This window comes from Coenobita brevimanus, chromosome 70 (genome assembly GCF_032717465.1).
Source record: "Coenobita brevimanus isolate Jiangsu-jjx chromosome 70, ASM3271746v2, whole genome shotgun sequence".
In the NCBI taxonomy this organism is placed as follows: Eukaryota; Metazoa; Arthropoda; class Malacostraca; order Decapoda; family Coenobitidae; genus Coenobita; species Coenobita brevimanus.
The window spans coordinates 44,381-60,086 of NC_137023.1; the positions used below are offsets into that span (position 1 = coordinate 44,381).

The 15,706-nt window shown below is 43.9% G+C and overlaps 1 protein-coding gene across 1 annotated transcript; it reads right to left on the bottom strand.

Annotated features, from left to right (window-relative positions):
* Positions 1 to 13,386: 13,386 nt before the first annotated feature.
* LOC145406329 (zinc finger MYM-type protein 6-like) lies at positions 13,387 to 14,292 on the bottom strand. Its single transcript, XM_080277491.1, has one exon. The coding sequence runs from the start codon at positions 14,290 to 14,292 to the stop codon at positions 13,387 to 13,389; it is 906 nt and encodes a 301-aa protein (XP_080133617.1).
* Between the last annotated feature and the right edge of the window lie 1,414 nt (positions 14,293 to 15,706).

Genomic DNA, 15,706 nt, shown 5'->3' on the forward strand with positions numbered 1-15,706 from the left:
GCCTACCAAACCCCTGCCTACCGTACCAAACCAAGCCCTTGTTTGGTATGAGTGCCGTATGCTACCATAAGGAGTGCCGGTAAACGCGTGATGCAGGTCTATCTATCTATCTATTGCCAGACGCCTTAATCCCGTAAGGGATGGCTGCACACAAATCGCCTCCATGTCACCCTGTCCCCTGCCATTTGGCTGTCCTGCCTCCAACTCACACCCCGCTCTCTCATATACTGTACCTCTCCACTCCATACCTCCATCTCATCCTTGGCCTCCCCCTCCCTCACCCCCCCCTCCACCTCACTCACATACACTCTCCTCGTCAATCTCTCACTCTGCATCCTTTCCACATGGTCATTGGTATTATTTGCTCACATACACCAGTGCCTCTTGTACTGTATACCAAGCCGTGTGGCATCAAATACACTCCACCCCACTGACTGCTGTTCTGGCGGTATTTGGCCCGAGTTTGTCTCTTATCATAGCTACCTAGGGAACCAAAGTCTGCTGATTTGAGTCTAAAACATGACTGAGCTGCACCACCCACTGAAATGTCTTAACACCCCTGCTAATATCATCACAGTCCTGAGTGAGACTTGTGGACGGTGGGTATTGGTGGCCAAGTGGTGACGTGAAGGACTTGGGATGTAGGAGAACTGCTGGGCCTCGGGGAAATGGCTGTCAAATCAATGGCCTCTTCCGTAGCAACTTGTTTGGCACATTACACCTTATCATTCTCTTGTATGTTACTTATATTAATGCAGACACAGCTGGCAGCATTATCAGAAAGGAAGAGGAGAGTGAAAATTAATGTAATGTGCAGAACAAATCGCTAAGAAAGAGGTGCTACGAAGGAGGTGGGGGAGGGGTGTATTTATGTGCGCTCGTTCATGTAACCGCTCTCCATGGTTCAAAAATTCCAAGGTAAACGCAGACTCAATAATAATAATAATAATAATAATAATAATAAAAGTAAAGGCCTACAGTTCTCCTTTCGCTTTAAATTGGCCTAAAATTGCCATCTCTTTATCCTGAATGCTGCGTTGTAGCAAAAGACGAATGCTGGACTATGGTGTTAGTAATGAAGAGGTATAGATGTCGAGTAGTAGCATTATCCTTTTCTGCCGCTGAGGTACGTGATTAAAGTTGTAAAAGGAAAGGTTTGGGTCGAGGACTTATAATTCAAGAGTCAATGCAGCCACCAAATAACCTAGACTCACTAAAAAGGCAATCATCAAACCACAGGGGTAAGTATATAATTTGTGTATTCTTAAAAAATCTCGTTACCTAACTACACATACTCTTTGTTACACTGCATCTCGGTATCTCTGTCACAGTACATTATATTCGCCTAAGGGAAACAAAAGAAAATTGTACTGTGATTTCTCCTCTGAGCCTTTAAAAAGGTAACATTTAGTACTGCTGAGGTTTTAACTAATTTTAGGGAGAGAATTTGAAACTAGAAAGGAGTGCCAGATGTGGGAATTTTGTTCGTAGTTATTGACTTCGGCTTCATCTTATCGTCAGCAAACCCAAAATATCCGGCAAGAGGGTAGTATCCATGCAAATAATGTAGCATATAAATCTTTTACACAGCTAACTCAATCATAAGTGCAGCGATTCTAGCATATAAACCAGCAAATTGATCAAAACCACGATACCAATTTGAACTTCGCGGGCATCACATCCGAGACGCAGGCAAGGTTCCAAAATTATAAATGTTTCGAGCGTCCGGTGCACGTGCATACAATTGTTTGTTTATCTTTCAGTTTGAACGTAACCAAGCCTAAAAATATAAAAATCGAAATAATCAACCAAACAAAATTATTCTAATATTTTTAAAATGCTGTGAAGGCATATTAAATCCCGGAAATGGTTAAAGATCTTTTATGAATACTTCCGAGGTTGGTGTTGTGAGTATATCCGACGCCATGTTTCAGGAGAGCATGTTGAAGTGACGTGGTGAGTATCCTGCCTTGATTCCAATTTACAGTTAGTTCACTTGTATTATTGTGCTTGTGAACATTTGATATGGCAATGGAGATAACGCAGAGGTGAGCATTTCAAGTGAATTGGTGTTTCGTGATCATAAAGGGCGACAAGTCGGAACAAACGCTCAAGAAAGCCTGCTTCTTGATATCCTGGTCCACTTCCGTAATTTTACCACTAGCATCTGATTTACGTGCATAAATCTGCTTGTTAATATTAAATAAGGTAATGGAGGTTGTTAGGGTATAAGTATGTGATGGAAATATATGTGTTTTGAGACAGATGTAAGTGGAAGAACAGACGCCAAAGAAGGCCAGCGTAAGTATAGTGCTGTGTTTCGTTTTTCAGCAGCTTCCATCTAATTTACTTACATAATTCGACTCACTAATGTTTGGTAGAGATTAGCAGGGTGTACGTGTGTGAGGGAAAATGGCTGTATTGAGATGATATTTGGCATTCTTGTAAGATTTGACGTCGACGATGGCTGGCGTAGTAAGTATCCTGCTCTGCTCCCACATTTTCCTTACAAACAACTAATTTCCCCACTTAATTCTGCTTACTGTTGTTATACAAGGTAATGGAGGTAAATAAGTGTGAGTTTGGTGGCAGAATATTGTTGTTTGCAGATATTTAAAGGATGTCGGGGTTTTTCGTGACCTTGCCGAAATTTTGTAAACATTCTGCCCCGACATTTTTAGGATGTTCGTATGTAATGTAATTCCGTCGATATATTGGCTATTGTCGTTTTTTTTGTTATGTTGTGGGTTTGGGGGTATTTTTTGAAGAGAATTCCACGTAAATACTTCCTTCATTCCGATGACGTGTTGGAGGGGGACGCCTGCAGGTAGTGGCACTGATATAACCACGCCAGTACCACTTTTAATATATATGTTCCTCAATCCCTATCCCATGACAGCAGGATGTGGCACTGCAAAGAGGTAACTTCATCCTGCAGTCCACCGAGTTCACAATTAGATGAGCAGGGAATCACAGGAACACTTTTACTACTGTCTGCTGACGATTTTAACTTTGTACGTTTGGCTGTGTGGAGAAAATGGAGAGCGAGAGACCAACGAGAAGAGCAGTGGCGTACCTGAGGAGGGGGGCCGGGGGGCTGTTTAAAATTGCCACCGGGCCCCCGATTGAGGGGGGCCACCAAAAGCCTTAAAGATTTTTAAGCTTTTTTATTAATATTTAAAAATATATATATTTATCATCCCGACAATCCCGGCTGAGATATTAGATAAGTTTTGAGAGTGAGGGCGGCTAGGTTCTTTGTGGGCCCCCCCCCTGGAGGGGGGGCCCCACAAAGAACCTAGCCCCCGGGCCCCCAAATCTATAGGTACGCCCCTGGAGAAGAGTATGAATGAGGTGGAGATGGGGGAGAGTTAGGGGGAGGCCGAGGATGAGATGGAGGGATGGAATGGAGAGGTACCGGTATACTCGTATAAGAGAGGGAGGTGTGAGCTGGGAACAGGGCAGTGAAATGGTAGGGGACGGCAACGTGGAGGCGATTTGTTTGTAGCCACCCCTTGCGGGACTAAGGCGTCTGGCAACAGATAGATAGACGTTTAAGTCAACCTGGAGTCACACTAACACTTTACTACTGCTGCCTGCTGACGATTATAACTTTATTTTTCACTTTATTTAGCCAAGACGGGTTTTGGAAGTGGAAGGGTTAGACACAGCCTGCATGCAGCCCCACACTACCATGGAGTCTCCTAAGCGGAATAACATCGGTTACTGATACAAAGAATAAAGCTGGAATTTGTACTCTAACTTGGACCACACTCTTGGCCTTTGGAAGCTTATTTCACAGCTCAGTGCCAGAAAAAGACAATACTGCGGCTCCACATCATAGCCATAGCACTTCTTCGTGACTAGCATCGTATTCTAATGCTAATCTTTTTACAACTGCCGCTTGACATCATATCCATAGCAGTTTTCGTGACTAGCATTGTATTCTAATGCTAATCTGTACAACTGCGGCCCAACAGCATCCTTTCCATAGCACTTCCTCGTGACTAGTATCGTATTCTGATGGTAATCTCTTTAATAACGCACAGTGCACGAGGAAGAGATAGCAGTTGTAGGCCAAGGTAGTGACAACAGTATGAGATCAGATTAAAGGCGCACATACCAATGACTAAATAAAAAATAATAATCTTAGGTTAAGTTAAAGTAAAAAGAGTATAATTCTGAGATCAGATTAAAGAAGCACATACCGGTACTTGTAACATAATTATGATAAAAAAAAACTTCAGTCTGTTGATGTATTTCCTTGGACGATTTTTTGTGTCATTCTTGCCACCTGGAGACAGTTTTGTGAAGATCTGGGGGCAATAGGTGATAAGGGGGTGATGGCGACCCAGGCTGCTGGCCTGAATACATTGCAATATGTCACGTTGTTGAAGGGGTGAAGGCAACCTGACAGGTACACGTGGTAACTGCACCAAAGTTACCTGGTCTGCTGTTTATCATCTTAGCACCGTAGCGTCACTTTAGAAGGTTTTCTTAGCACCTCTTCATTAGCGAATTAGTTTGTATATTGCACTTTACTACCGGTTATTGTGTATTATGTTAATCCTGCCTTTTCATTATCCACATAAATTGCAAAATAACCTGCAAAGAGGCAGCTTAGTAGCCATGTTTGCGGCTATTTAGGGGGGAGGGGGGATCAGAGGCTGGGGCGGGGTGTGGCCCGGGGGTTTGTAGGGTTTGTGGTATTGTTCATACCTGTTTGGTGTGAACCACACCTGCGTATAATGAGGCCACACGGGATTTGTACACTGATTGGTAGTCTATCTCAAGATGAACAGTTTCGTCAGGAGAGAGAGAGAGAGAGAGAGAGAGAGAGAGAGAGAGAGAACTTAAGGGGGTGTAATAGGGGATAATAGTAAGAACTGATAGGTCATAAAGGGAACTGTGGACTTAAAGTTGGATAAGGATAATACCGGTACTGGTATTCACAAAACATCATGTACTGTACTAGGCTCAACATGTGGTGTATTTTCTTTGATGATAACAAGAGTAATATTGGTCACTTTCTCCCCCCACCTGCAACTAATTGTTCCTTTCACTTGCAGGTACGATGTTACTTGTTACTAGTGCGTTACTTGGGTTACTTGCAAGATGGCAACATGAATACAGAGTCAGGCAGCGGTACGTGGCAGCCTAAGTTACAGAGAACCAGTGGCCCCAGTGTAGTGGCTTTCGAATTAAGGTGAGTCTTTTAGCCTTCTTAGTGCACTGTCACCTTAATTTAGTCTGGCAGGCTCCAAGTGATTTTAGTCAGTAGGTTAACTCTGGAACTGGCTCCCTCTGTCTGTATTTCCTACTTGAAAGGAGCGTTGTGGTGTGGATGTGATAGGAAGCGTCAGGAGAAAGACATTGAGGTGGTTTGGCTATGTGGAGAGGTGAGAGAGCATGAGACTAACGAGGAGAGTGTATGTGAGTGAGGTGGAGTGGGGGATAGGGAGGGGGAGGCCGAGGATGAGATGGAGGGGGGGGAGGTACCGGTATATGAGAGAGGGGGGTGTGAGCTGGGAACAGGGAAATGTGAAATGGTTGGGGATAGGGCGACATGGAGGCGACTTGTTTGTGGCCACCCCTTAGGGGATGAAGGCGTCTGGCAATAGATAAATAGACCTACATGAAAATTAGTGTCTTTGAATGTGGTATGTTCTCAGTCCAGGTCAGCGTCTTTCTTCACTTCACTCCGATGATGTCTTAGTTTATTCTTGCCATCTCCAGGTCATTTCATTCATCTTAGACCGAAAATTTATGTCTCTAAGTGTTGTGTCTTGGTGTGTTAAGCTGAGGTCTTTCTGAACCCTGTTGAGAATGGTAAGCACAGGACATATACAGTATACAGTATTTTTCATTTTATTACTTCCATTAACTTCTGAGAGGACGTTCACCCCTGGAGCTGGGGATTTTGAAGTTGTTGGTACATCCGCATGAGGATATTGTGGGGCAAAATAGGTCTTTCATGAACCACTTTTATTCTTACAAAATAGTTAAACAAAATGCCTCTCCATGTTTGTATCAGTTTAAGTCCATCCACCCTTGTAAGACTACACCTGGCCATCACCAAGCTGAAAAGGGTTGGGAATCTTGGCAAGTTAGAACAAATGTTGTTAAGTCACATGGATGTCAGGCGAGAAGAATACACTAATTCCTTGTTATATGTTGGCCTTTTTCCAGTCATATTTGCTCTTAATTTCTTGAATCCAGTGCCATTGTCAGTGTTATTCTTGCCATCTTTACACCACTGTGTACTTAAAGGCAGCATTAACCCCTTCAATCCAGTGCCATTGTCAGTGTTATTCTTGCCATGTGTACACCACTGTGTACTTAAAGGCAGCATTAACCCCTTCATGGAGGTGTTTAAAATTTTGTTCTTGGTATCTCTAGACCACTTTATTCAGTTTAAAGACTATTCGTGCGCAGTTATTGAGTAACCCTGGTCTGTCTGGTTGAGCAGACCTATCAATCACAAACAAGCAACTACCCCTGCAGGGCCGTGCCATGCAGTGAACCAGTGTTTCCTTGCAGTGGACAGCACCTTGCCACTGCCAGGTGCGGGCAAGAGTATGGAGGTTGGGTTGCCAGACGGAATTTGCATCTGCATCCAGTAACAGGGACGCCATAGTAGGCTGCACATCATGCTGCTGTTTGGTGTTATGGTTACCACCCAGCGTTGTACAGTAAAGGGTTGCCATGGTTATGCCATAGTAGGCTGCACATCATGCTGCTGTTTGGTGTTATGGTTACCACCCAGCGTTGTACGGCCATAGTAGGCTGCACATCATGCTGCTGTTTGGTGTTATGGTTACCACCCAGCGTTGTACAGTAAAGGGTTGCCATGGTTACCCCATAGTAGGCTGCACATCATCCTGCTGTTTGGTGTTATGGTTACCACCCAGCGTTGTACAGTAAAGGGTTGCCATGGTTACCCCATAGTAGGCTGCACATCATCCTGCTGTTTGGTGTTATGGTTACCACCCAGCGTTGTACAGTAAAGGGTTGCCATGGTTACCCCATAGTAGGCTGCACATCATGCTGCTGTTTGGTGTTATGGTTACCACCCAGCGTTGTACAGTAAAGGGTTGCCATGGTTACCCCATAGTAGGCTGCACATCATGCTGCTGTTTGGTGTTATGGTTACCACCCAGCGTTGTACAGTAAAGGGTGGCCATGGTTACCCCATAGTAGGCTGCACATCATCTTGCTGTTTGGTGTTATGGTTACCACCCAGCGTTGTACAGTAAAGGGTTGCCATGGTTACCCCATAGTAGGCTGCACATCATCCTGCTGTTTGGTGTTATGGTTACCACCCAGCGTTGTACAGTAAAGGGTTGCCACATGGTTACCCCATAGTATGCTGCACATCATCCTGCTGTTTGGTGTTATGGTTACCACCCAGCGTTGTACAGTAAAGGGTTGCCATGGTTACCCCATAGTATGCTGCACATCATCTATACCATAGTAAGCTGCACATCATCCTGCTGTTTGGTGTTATGGTTACCACCCAGCGTTGTACAGTAAAGCGTTGCCATGGTTACCCCATAGTAGGCTGCACATCATCCTGTTGTTTGGTGTTATGGTTACCACCCAGCGTTGTACAGTAAAGGGTTGCCATGGTTACCCCATAGTAGGCTGCACATCATCTATACCATAGTAGGCTGCACATCATCCTGTTGTTTGATGTTATGGTTACCACCCAGCGTTGTACAGTCGACCTAAGAAGTGACGGCGGAGTATCCAGAAGTTTTCGGTCAGCGATGGTGCACATACTCTTGCTTATATCTCTACAAGGTGAAACCTAATACGTAAAACTGTTACAAAAAACAATAAATCAATGCTAAAGTACCTGTATATTTCAAAACTGTAGGAAGCAGTTCGTTAGTTACGATAATAGGAAATCCTAAACGGAACTAATTGAAATTTCACAACTATCGCTCAGGGACAGTCAGGAATAATTTGTGGAGTTCAAGTCTAGTATGGTAACACGCAATAATTTCATAGTAGCGTAAGAATGAACAAAAGGGTGCTTCAATAAACAATTAAAATTAATTATTATTGTTTATAAAATAATTTCCGTTACAATACTAGGGAATAATTTAAAGTCACTTCCGTTTCCAATGTCTCCATGGACGACGACAGAAAGCGGGAAGGCGGCGCAAGCCAGTAAGCTATTTTAAATGTTTTGATCAACACGCACGAAAGGAGATAACATTTACTCCAAGATATGAAGTTATTACACTGCCTTTGGCCAGTTTTCCATTAAAAAAAAAAAAAAAAAAAAAAAACTGGATTATGTAATATAAGCCAGAGGGCTGTCGGTGAAAGAAGTATTAAAAAAAGAACCTCGAAATTTCCCTAGAGTCGGAGCTCCTTGGAGAATGCCAACTTCTGTCATAGTCTGATATCCTCAGTGCAAAATCGATTAGCAAGAGTAATAAAATGCAGAGGTTCATAATCCAATCATTGAGTTCAAAACTTCCAAATCTGCATTTTCTGTTCAGCAGGACATTACAGTTTATTTAAAAAGACAAGGTTAAAAGATGGAGTTAAGAGTGCGTGCTTTTGCATTGCAAAAGTTTATGAACTCATGTTTTGGTCCTGTTTATTGCCTAGTGTAAGAGAAAAAGGCAGAATCTGTCATACCTCCTTACAAGTAAAAATAATTTTGCATCAGTTGGGAATAAAGTTGCTAATTATAATTATTATTGGCGGGAGAAAGACGGAAAAAAAAGGCAGTATGGTCTTGCTGCTACCGCAGGTAGGGCATCATTACGAATAATAATTTCATTGTTATGGCATCCTTATTGTTGATGTATCATCACCATAGCATTTGAAAATAAGGCAGTGTAATGCAGTCACTAGAATTTTCCTTAACTGGTCTTCAAAACTAGAGCATCTGTATTTGAAATCCTGGGAAAAATAAATCAGGAACACGGAGTTATAGGCCTACTGCCCACCACGCGCGGAGTAATACATTTCACATTCATTCAAATCGGGAAAGGTAACTATATAAGTGTTAACTTCTAATATATCACTGCCTCCTGTTATTCACTTTACATCATTCTTGGCGTGATATAATATCTATTTTATTTGATATGAAGTGATGAAGGCATTGAATATTTACCTTATATTCACTGTTTCATTGAACGTATGGCACTGCAGAGTGACCGAAGCAATCTGAAACTCTGCCACCACTTCTTGGGGCGACTGTACAGTAAAGGGTTGCCATGGTTACCCCATACTAGGCTGCACATCTTCCTGCTGTTTGGTGTTATGGTTACCACCCAGCGTTGTACAGTAAAGGGTTGCCATGGTTACCCCATAGTATGCTGCACATCATCCTGTTGTTTGGTGTTATGGTTACCACCCAGCGTTGAACAGTAAAGGGTTGCCATGGTTACCCCATAGTAGGCTGCACATCATGCTGCTGTTTGGTGTTATGGTTACCACCCAGCGTTGTACAGTAAAGGGTTGCCATGGTTACCCCATACTAAGCTGCACATCTTCCTGCTGTTTGGTGTTATGGTTACCACCCAGCGTTGTACAGTAAAGGGTTGCCATGGTTACCCCATAGTATGCTGCACATCATCTATACCATAGTAAGCTGCACATCATGCTGCTGTTTGGTGTTATGGTTACCACCCAGCGTTGTACAGTAAAGCGTTGCCATGGTTACCCCATAGTAGGCTGCACATCATCTATACCATAGTAGGCTGCACATCATCCTGCTGTTTGGTGTTATGGTTACCACCCAGCGTTATACTGTATGTAACCTCGCCAGTTTGAAGTGTCTCCTAAGCTGAATATAAACACATAGAGGTAACAAGAATATCTGAAGCATAGGTTGGGCCAGGTGGACACGATGGACAATGAGAGACTGACGTGGAGTGTATGTGAAGGAGGTGGAGGGGGAGACCAAGAATGAGATAGATGAATGGAATGGAGAAATATATGAGAGAAGGGGGTGTGAGTTGGAGGGAGGGGTGTCAAATGGCAGAGGACAGAGCAACGTGGAGGCAGTTTGTAGCTACCCCTTACAGGATTAAGTCATGTGGTAATAGATAGACAGATAGATGTCACTGGATTGAAGGGGTTATATTTACAATAATTTACAGACAAAAGCCCAATACAGTTCCATTTCTACCAATAAAGCTGATTTGCCGCTTTGCTTTGGTGGTGGAGAGGGACGCCTTCATGTGGTGGCACTGATATATCTGGGCGGCTACACTGCATGGTTAAATAACACCCCCAGCTACTGCCCTGCCCCCTGAAAAGTGGAGGGTGGACTACGGCAGGACAGCTTAAGCCAGCAGTCCACCGGTGTGACGTGTCAGATGAACCTGGGACTACAACAGTATTTTATAACATGTACTACCACTACTACAGTGGTACTACTACTATGGTAACAGTATATACCACTACTACAATGGTACTACTACTATGGTAACAGTATATTACCACTACTACAGTGGTACTACTACTATGGTAACAGTATATTACCACTACTACAATGGTACTACTACTATGGTAACAGTGTACTACCACTACTACAATGGTACTACTACTATGGTAACAGTGTACTACCACTACTACAATGGTACTACTACTATGGTAACAGTGTACTACCACTACTACAATGGTACTACTACTATGGTAACAGTATACTACCACTACTACAATGGTACTACTACTATGGTAACAGTGTACTACCACTACTACAATGGTACTACTACTACTACTACTATGGTAACAGTATATTACCACTACTACTACTACTACTACTACTACTACTACGATGGTACTGCTGCTGCTGCTTTCCTACCATCACCAGTTTTCTCTAATGTACAGTACTTTTGTTTTTTCCACATACAGACTTACTCGTACAGTAAGAACCTCGTGTAAGTAGTCAACAACTTTTAGTCATTATTCTCTCCCTTACTGTCTTCTCTCCAGTGTTTTGTTCCTTTGCATATCATGTGTCTTGGCATTGAATTACTGCCATATGGTGTTTGACAGGCGCTGGGAATGCAATATTGAATTCATTTTAGTAGTCAGCATCATTTAGTACCGGGTAATTATTCTCTCCCTTACTGTCTTCTGTCCAATATTTTGTTCCGTTGCTTATCATGTGTCTTTGGCTGTGAATTACTGCCATATGGTGTTTGACAGGCGCTGGGAATCCAGTATTCAGTTCAGTTCCACCTTATTCTATCTGTTGATATTTGTCCTCAGGTGGCATGGTGGTTGTGTGCAGCAGTTTGGTGCAGAATAGTGGCGATACGTGACTGGTGGAGAAGGCCAGATGGACGACTCGTTACCATGGCAACCACCTGATGCTTGCCGTGAGTTTTTTCTCTGTAATAGACTTTTATTTTTACTTTTGTTTTTGGTAACCTCATTCATGAATTCGACAGAGTTTATTATTATGTACTGGCGGTAAAATATATAGGCCTTTGCAATTTGTCAACTTTTTTTTTATCTGTCTATCTATCGCCAGACACCTTAATCCCGTAAGAGGTGGCCACAAACAAATCCCCTCCATGTCGCCCTGTCCTCCGCCATTTCGCTGCCCTGCTCCCAACTCACATCCCCTTCTCTCATATACCTCTCCACTCCATCTCATCCTTGGCCTCCACCTCTCTCACATACACTCTCCTCGTTAGTCTTTCGCTCTTTATCCTGTCCATCCTCTTGATAATACTGGCAAGTCATGATGGTTGGGTGGGTTGCAGTGATGTAAGTGGCTGCCCGTGGGTTAGAGAGAGAGAGTAGGAGAAGAAACTGCAGCATGGTTAAGAGAGGTGATTTAGAGAGAGAGAGAGAGAGTGTCCATGAGTTACAGTAGAAGAAACTGCAGTATAATGAAGAGACATTATTTAGAGAGTGAGAGAGTGTCCATGAGTTACAGTAGAAGAAACTGCAGTGTAATGAAGAGATATTATTTAGAGAGTGAGAGAGAGTGTCCATGAGTTACAGTAGAAGAAACTGCAGTATAATGAAGTGATATTACTTAGAGAGAGAGTGAGAGAGAGTGTCCATAAGTTACAGTAGAAGAAACTGCAGTATAATGAAGTGATATTACTTAGAGAGAGAGTGAGAGAGAGTGTCCATAAGTTACAGTAGAAGAAGAAACTGCAGCATGGTTAAGAGAGGTGATTTAGAGAGAGTGGTAGAGAGAGAGAGAGTGTCCATGAGTTACAGTAGAAGAAACTGCAGTGTAATGAAGAGATATTATTTAGAGAGAGTGAGAGAGAGTGCCCATGAGTTAGAGTAGAAGAAGAAACTGCAGTGTAATGAAGAGATATTATTTAGAGAGAGAGAGAGAGAGAGAGAGAGAGAGAGCCCACGAGTTAGAGTAGAAGAAGAAATTGCAGGATAATGAAGAGATTATTTAGAGAGAGAGAGAGAGAGAGAGTGCCCATGAGTTAGAGTAGAAGAAGAAACTGCAGTGTAATGAAGAGATTATTTAGAGAGAGAGAGAGAGAGAGAGTGCCCATGAGTTAGAGTAGATGAAGAAACTGCCGTATAATTAAGAGATATTATTTAGAGAGAGAGTGAGTGAGAGTGCCCGTGAGTTAGAGCAGAAGACGAAACTGCCGTATAATTAAGAGATATTATTTAGAGAGAGTGAGTGAGAATGGCCATGAGTTAGAGCAGTGGTTAGCAACCTTTTTTCCAGGCGACCCCAATCCTGCACATGTAGCCATGACCGCGACCCACTGGTTTTATACACTGTATGTAATGTATTATTGTATATTACTGGTTGTACGCTGTAACAGTACAGGGCAAGTGTAATTAACAGCCGTGTAAGAGAGGTACTGTAAGGTTGAAAAAGACAAAATTAACATCATTAAATGTTATTTTAGTTATAGAAATTTAAAGGCTTCATTTGAACCAAAACATCCACTTATGAAACAATATTTTGTCACATTCCACTAAGACAAACTAAAATAAAAATGTTTTTTTATCAACTGATAAATTGATTTTAATGGGAGCCTTGGGCCAGGATCTGGCTGGTAAGCTTCTCCATTCTCGGCTCAGTCGTAGAAAGTGCTGCCCTCAAATCATGTTCAGGTTGCAACCAATTTCTGCTTTTCGTTTTGATGGCAGCCAGATATGCAAACAAATAGGTTGTAACGAACGGCAACAGCACTTTGACAGCCTCACTGCCGAGGACTGGTTTCTCCTTCACAGTAGTCCAGAACACTGCTAGTGACTGTTTCATCATGTTGCACCTCGATGAGCTCCTCTTGCAGATTTGGGATGGAAGACTCTTCTTCTGAGAGGTGTTCGACGTGGACATCGAAGGGTCTGGCACCCATTTGTATTTCTCATGCAACTCTTCATCCGGCATATATCTGTCAAACTCCTCACTCAATTTCTCAAGGTGCTCATCAATACACTTTGTTCGTCCACAAGCGTGACGTCTTCATCTTCCTGAAAAAGGTTCAAGAGTGGAAAGGACGCAGTTTTCCCCCGCTCAATCTTTCCCTTCCACGACCTCAGTTTCGCCTTGAATGCCTTGAGCTTTTCTGACACAAAGAGATGAGTTTTTTCTGTTCCTTGCATGGATATATTCAGCAGATTTAACACTGTAAATATGTCTGTTGGATATGCCAGTTTAAGCAACCACCTTGGTTCTGCAAGCCTTGATGCCAGTGCATGTTTCTTCTCGTTCAAGAAGATTTCAACCTCTGCACGCATTTCAAACACTCTCTGGAGCACTTTCCCTCGGGACAGCCACCTGACACAAGAGTAGTAAAGCTGGTGTTCATATTCCGAACCCATATCAGAACACATCTGACTGAACAGCCTGGAATTCAGAGCTGATGGTTTAATAAAATTCACTATTTGAATCACATCTTTTATCACAGAGTTAAGCTCAAGTGACAGTTTCCGGGAGGTAAGGTTTTCCCGGTGGAGCAGACAATGAGTCACTATCCCTGCGGTGTTGACTTGTTTCACCCTAGCGGTGAAACCCTGATGTGCCCCTAGCATTGCAGGTGCACCATCCGTGCACACACTGAAGCACTGATCCCAGCTGAGGCCTTCTTTCTTGATGAAGCTGTCAACCAACTTGAACAGATCTTCACCTGTTGTTGTCGTCTCCAGTCGTGTACAGAACAGGAAGTTCTCTTTCATGTCATTCTTCCCTTGGCACCGCACATATACCAAGAGCTGTGCTTCGTCACTGACCTCAGTTGACTCATCCAACTGCAAGCTGAAGTTTCCGCTCTCCTTGATGGCAGCCACTACCTGTTCTTTGATGGCTTCCGACATCCCTTGAATCCGTCGGCCAATTGTGTTGTCTGGCAATGGAATGGTTTATTTACTTTTTTTTTTTTTCACCGCATCATCTCCGCAAATAGTACAAACCACATCAAGGATTGCTGGCTTCACCAACTTTTCCCCAATTGTATGTGGCTGTTTACACTTAGCAATTCTTTTTGCAGCCAGATAGGATGCAATTGTTGCTTGTCGAACAGAATACACTCCTGTGTTCATAGGGGTGTCCAACCGCTGACGCTGCAGTTGTTGTTCTTTCCTCTTGAAATACTGGCGGTCTTTCCCCGCCAGCGTCGGGTGTTTTCCGTGGAGATGGCGCTGGAGCTTGTTTTCTTTAAGCGACTCATGGCTGAGCACTTCCCCACATCTAACACGTCGAGGTTTTTCGACACCACGATCGATGAGAAGCGTAAACCCAATGTCATGGAATTCTTCTTTGTACACCTGCTTTCTGGACATCACTGACGAATCTGAAATGAAATATATACTTGCTTAATAATAAATCAGACAAAAGATGCTGTTTGGTACCGTCCGCCAGGAGGGGAGAGGGGGAGGGGGCCAAGGAGAGAGGAGGGGAAGGAGCCAGGGAAAATGAAGGAGGGGAGGGGGCCAAGGAAAGAGGAGGAGGGGAGAGGGCTAAGGAAAGAGGAGGAGGGGAAGGAGCCAAGGAAAATGAAGAAGGGTAGAAGGCCAAGGAAAGAGGAGGAGGGGAGGGGGCCAAGGAAGGAGGAGGAGGGGAGAGAGCCAAGGAAAGAAGAGGAGGGGAGAGAGCTAAGGGAAGAGGAGGAGGGGAGGGGGCCAAGGAAAGAGGAGGAGGGGAGAGAGCTAAGGGAAGAGGAGGGAGAGGGGAGCAAGGAAGGAGGAGGAGGGGAGAGAGCTAAGGGAAGAGGAGGAGGGGAGGGGGCCAAGGGAAGAGGAGGGAGAGGGGAGAGAGCTAAGGGAAGAGGAGGGAGAGGGGGGCAAGGAAGGAGGAGGAGGGGAGGGACAAGGAAAAAGGAAGGGGAGGGGTAAAGAGAAGGAGGGGAGGGGGCAAAGAAAGAGGAGCAGGAGGAGGGAACAAAGAAAAAGGAGGGGGAGGGGGCAAGGAAAGAGGAGGAGGGTGAGGGGACAAGGAAAAAGGAGAAGGAGGAGTAAAGAGGAGGGGAGGGGGTCAAGGAAAGAGTAGGAGGGGGAGGGGCAAGAAAAGGGGAGGGGGGAGAGGAGCAAGGAAAGAGGAGGGAAAGTGTAGGAGGGGGAGGGGACAAGGAAAGTACCCCCTTCCCCTCCTCCTCTTCCCTTGCCCCCCTCCTTCTCCTCCTCTTTCCTTGTCCCCCTCGCAATATTTCGTCGGCAAGTGAAATAGTTTTTCTCATATTTACTTAGGAACTTTAAAGAAAGAAAGACTGATTGAAAGCTATACAGCACATTG

Coding starts and splice junctions, on each gene's coding strand:
- LOC145406329 (XM_080277491.1), bottom strand. CDS start 14,292: ATGTCGGAAGCCATCAAAGAACAGGTAGTGGCTGCCATCAAGGAGAGC.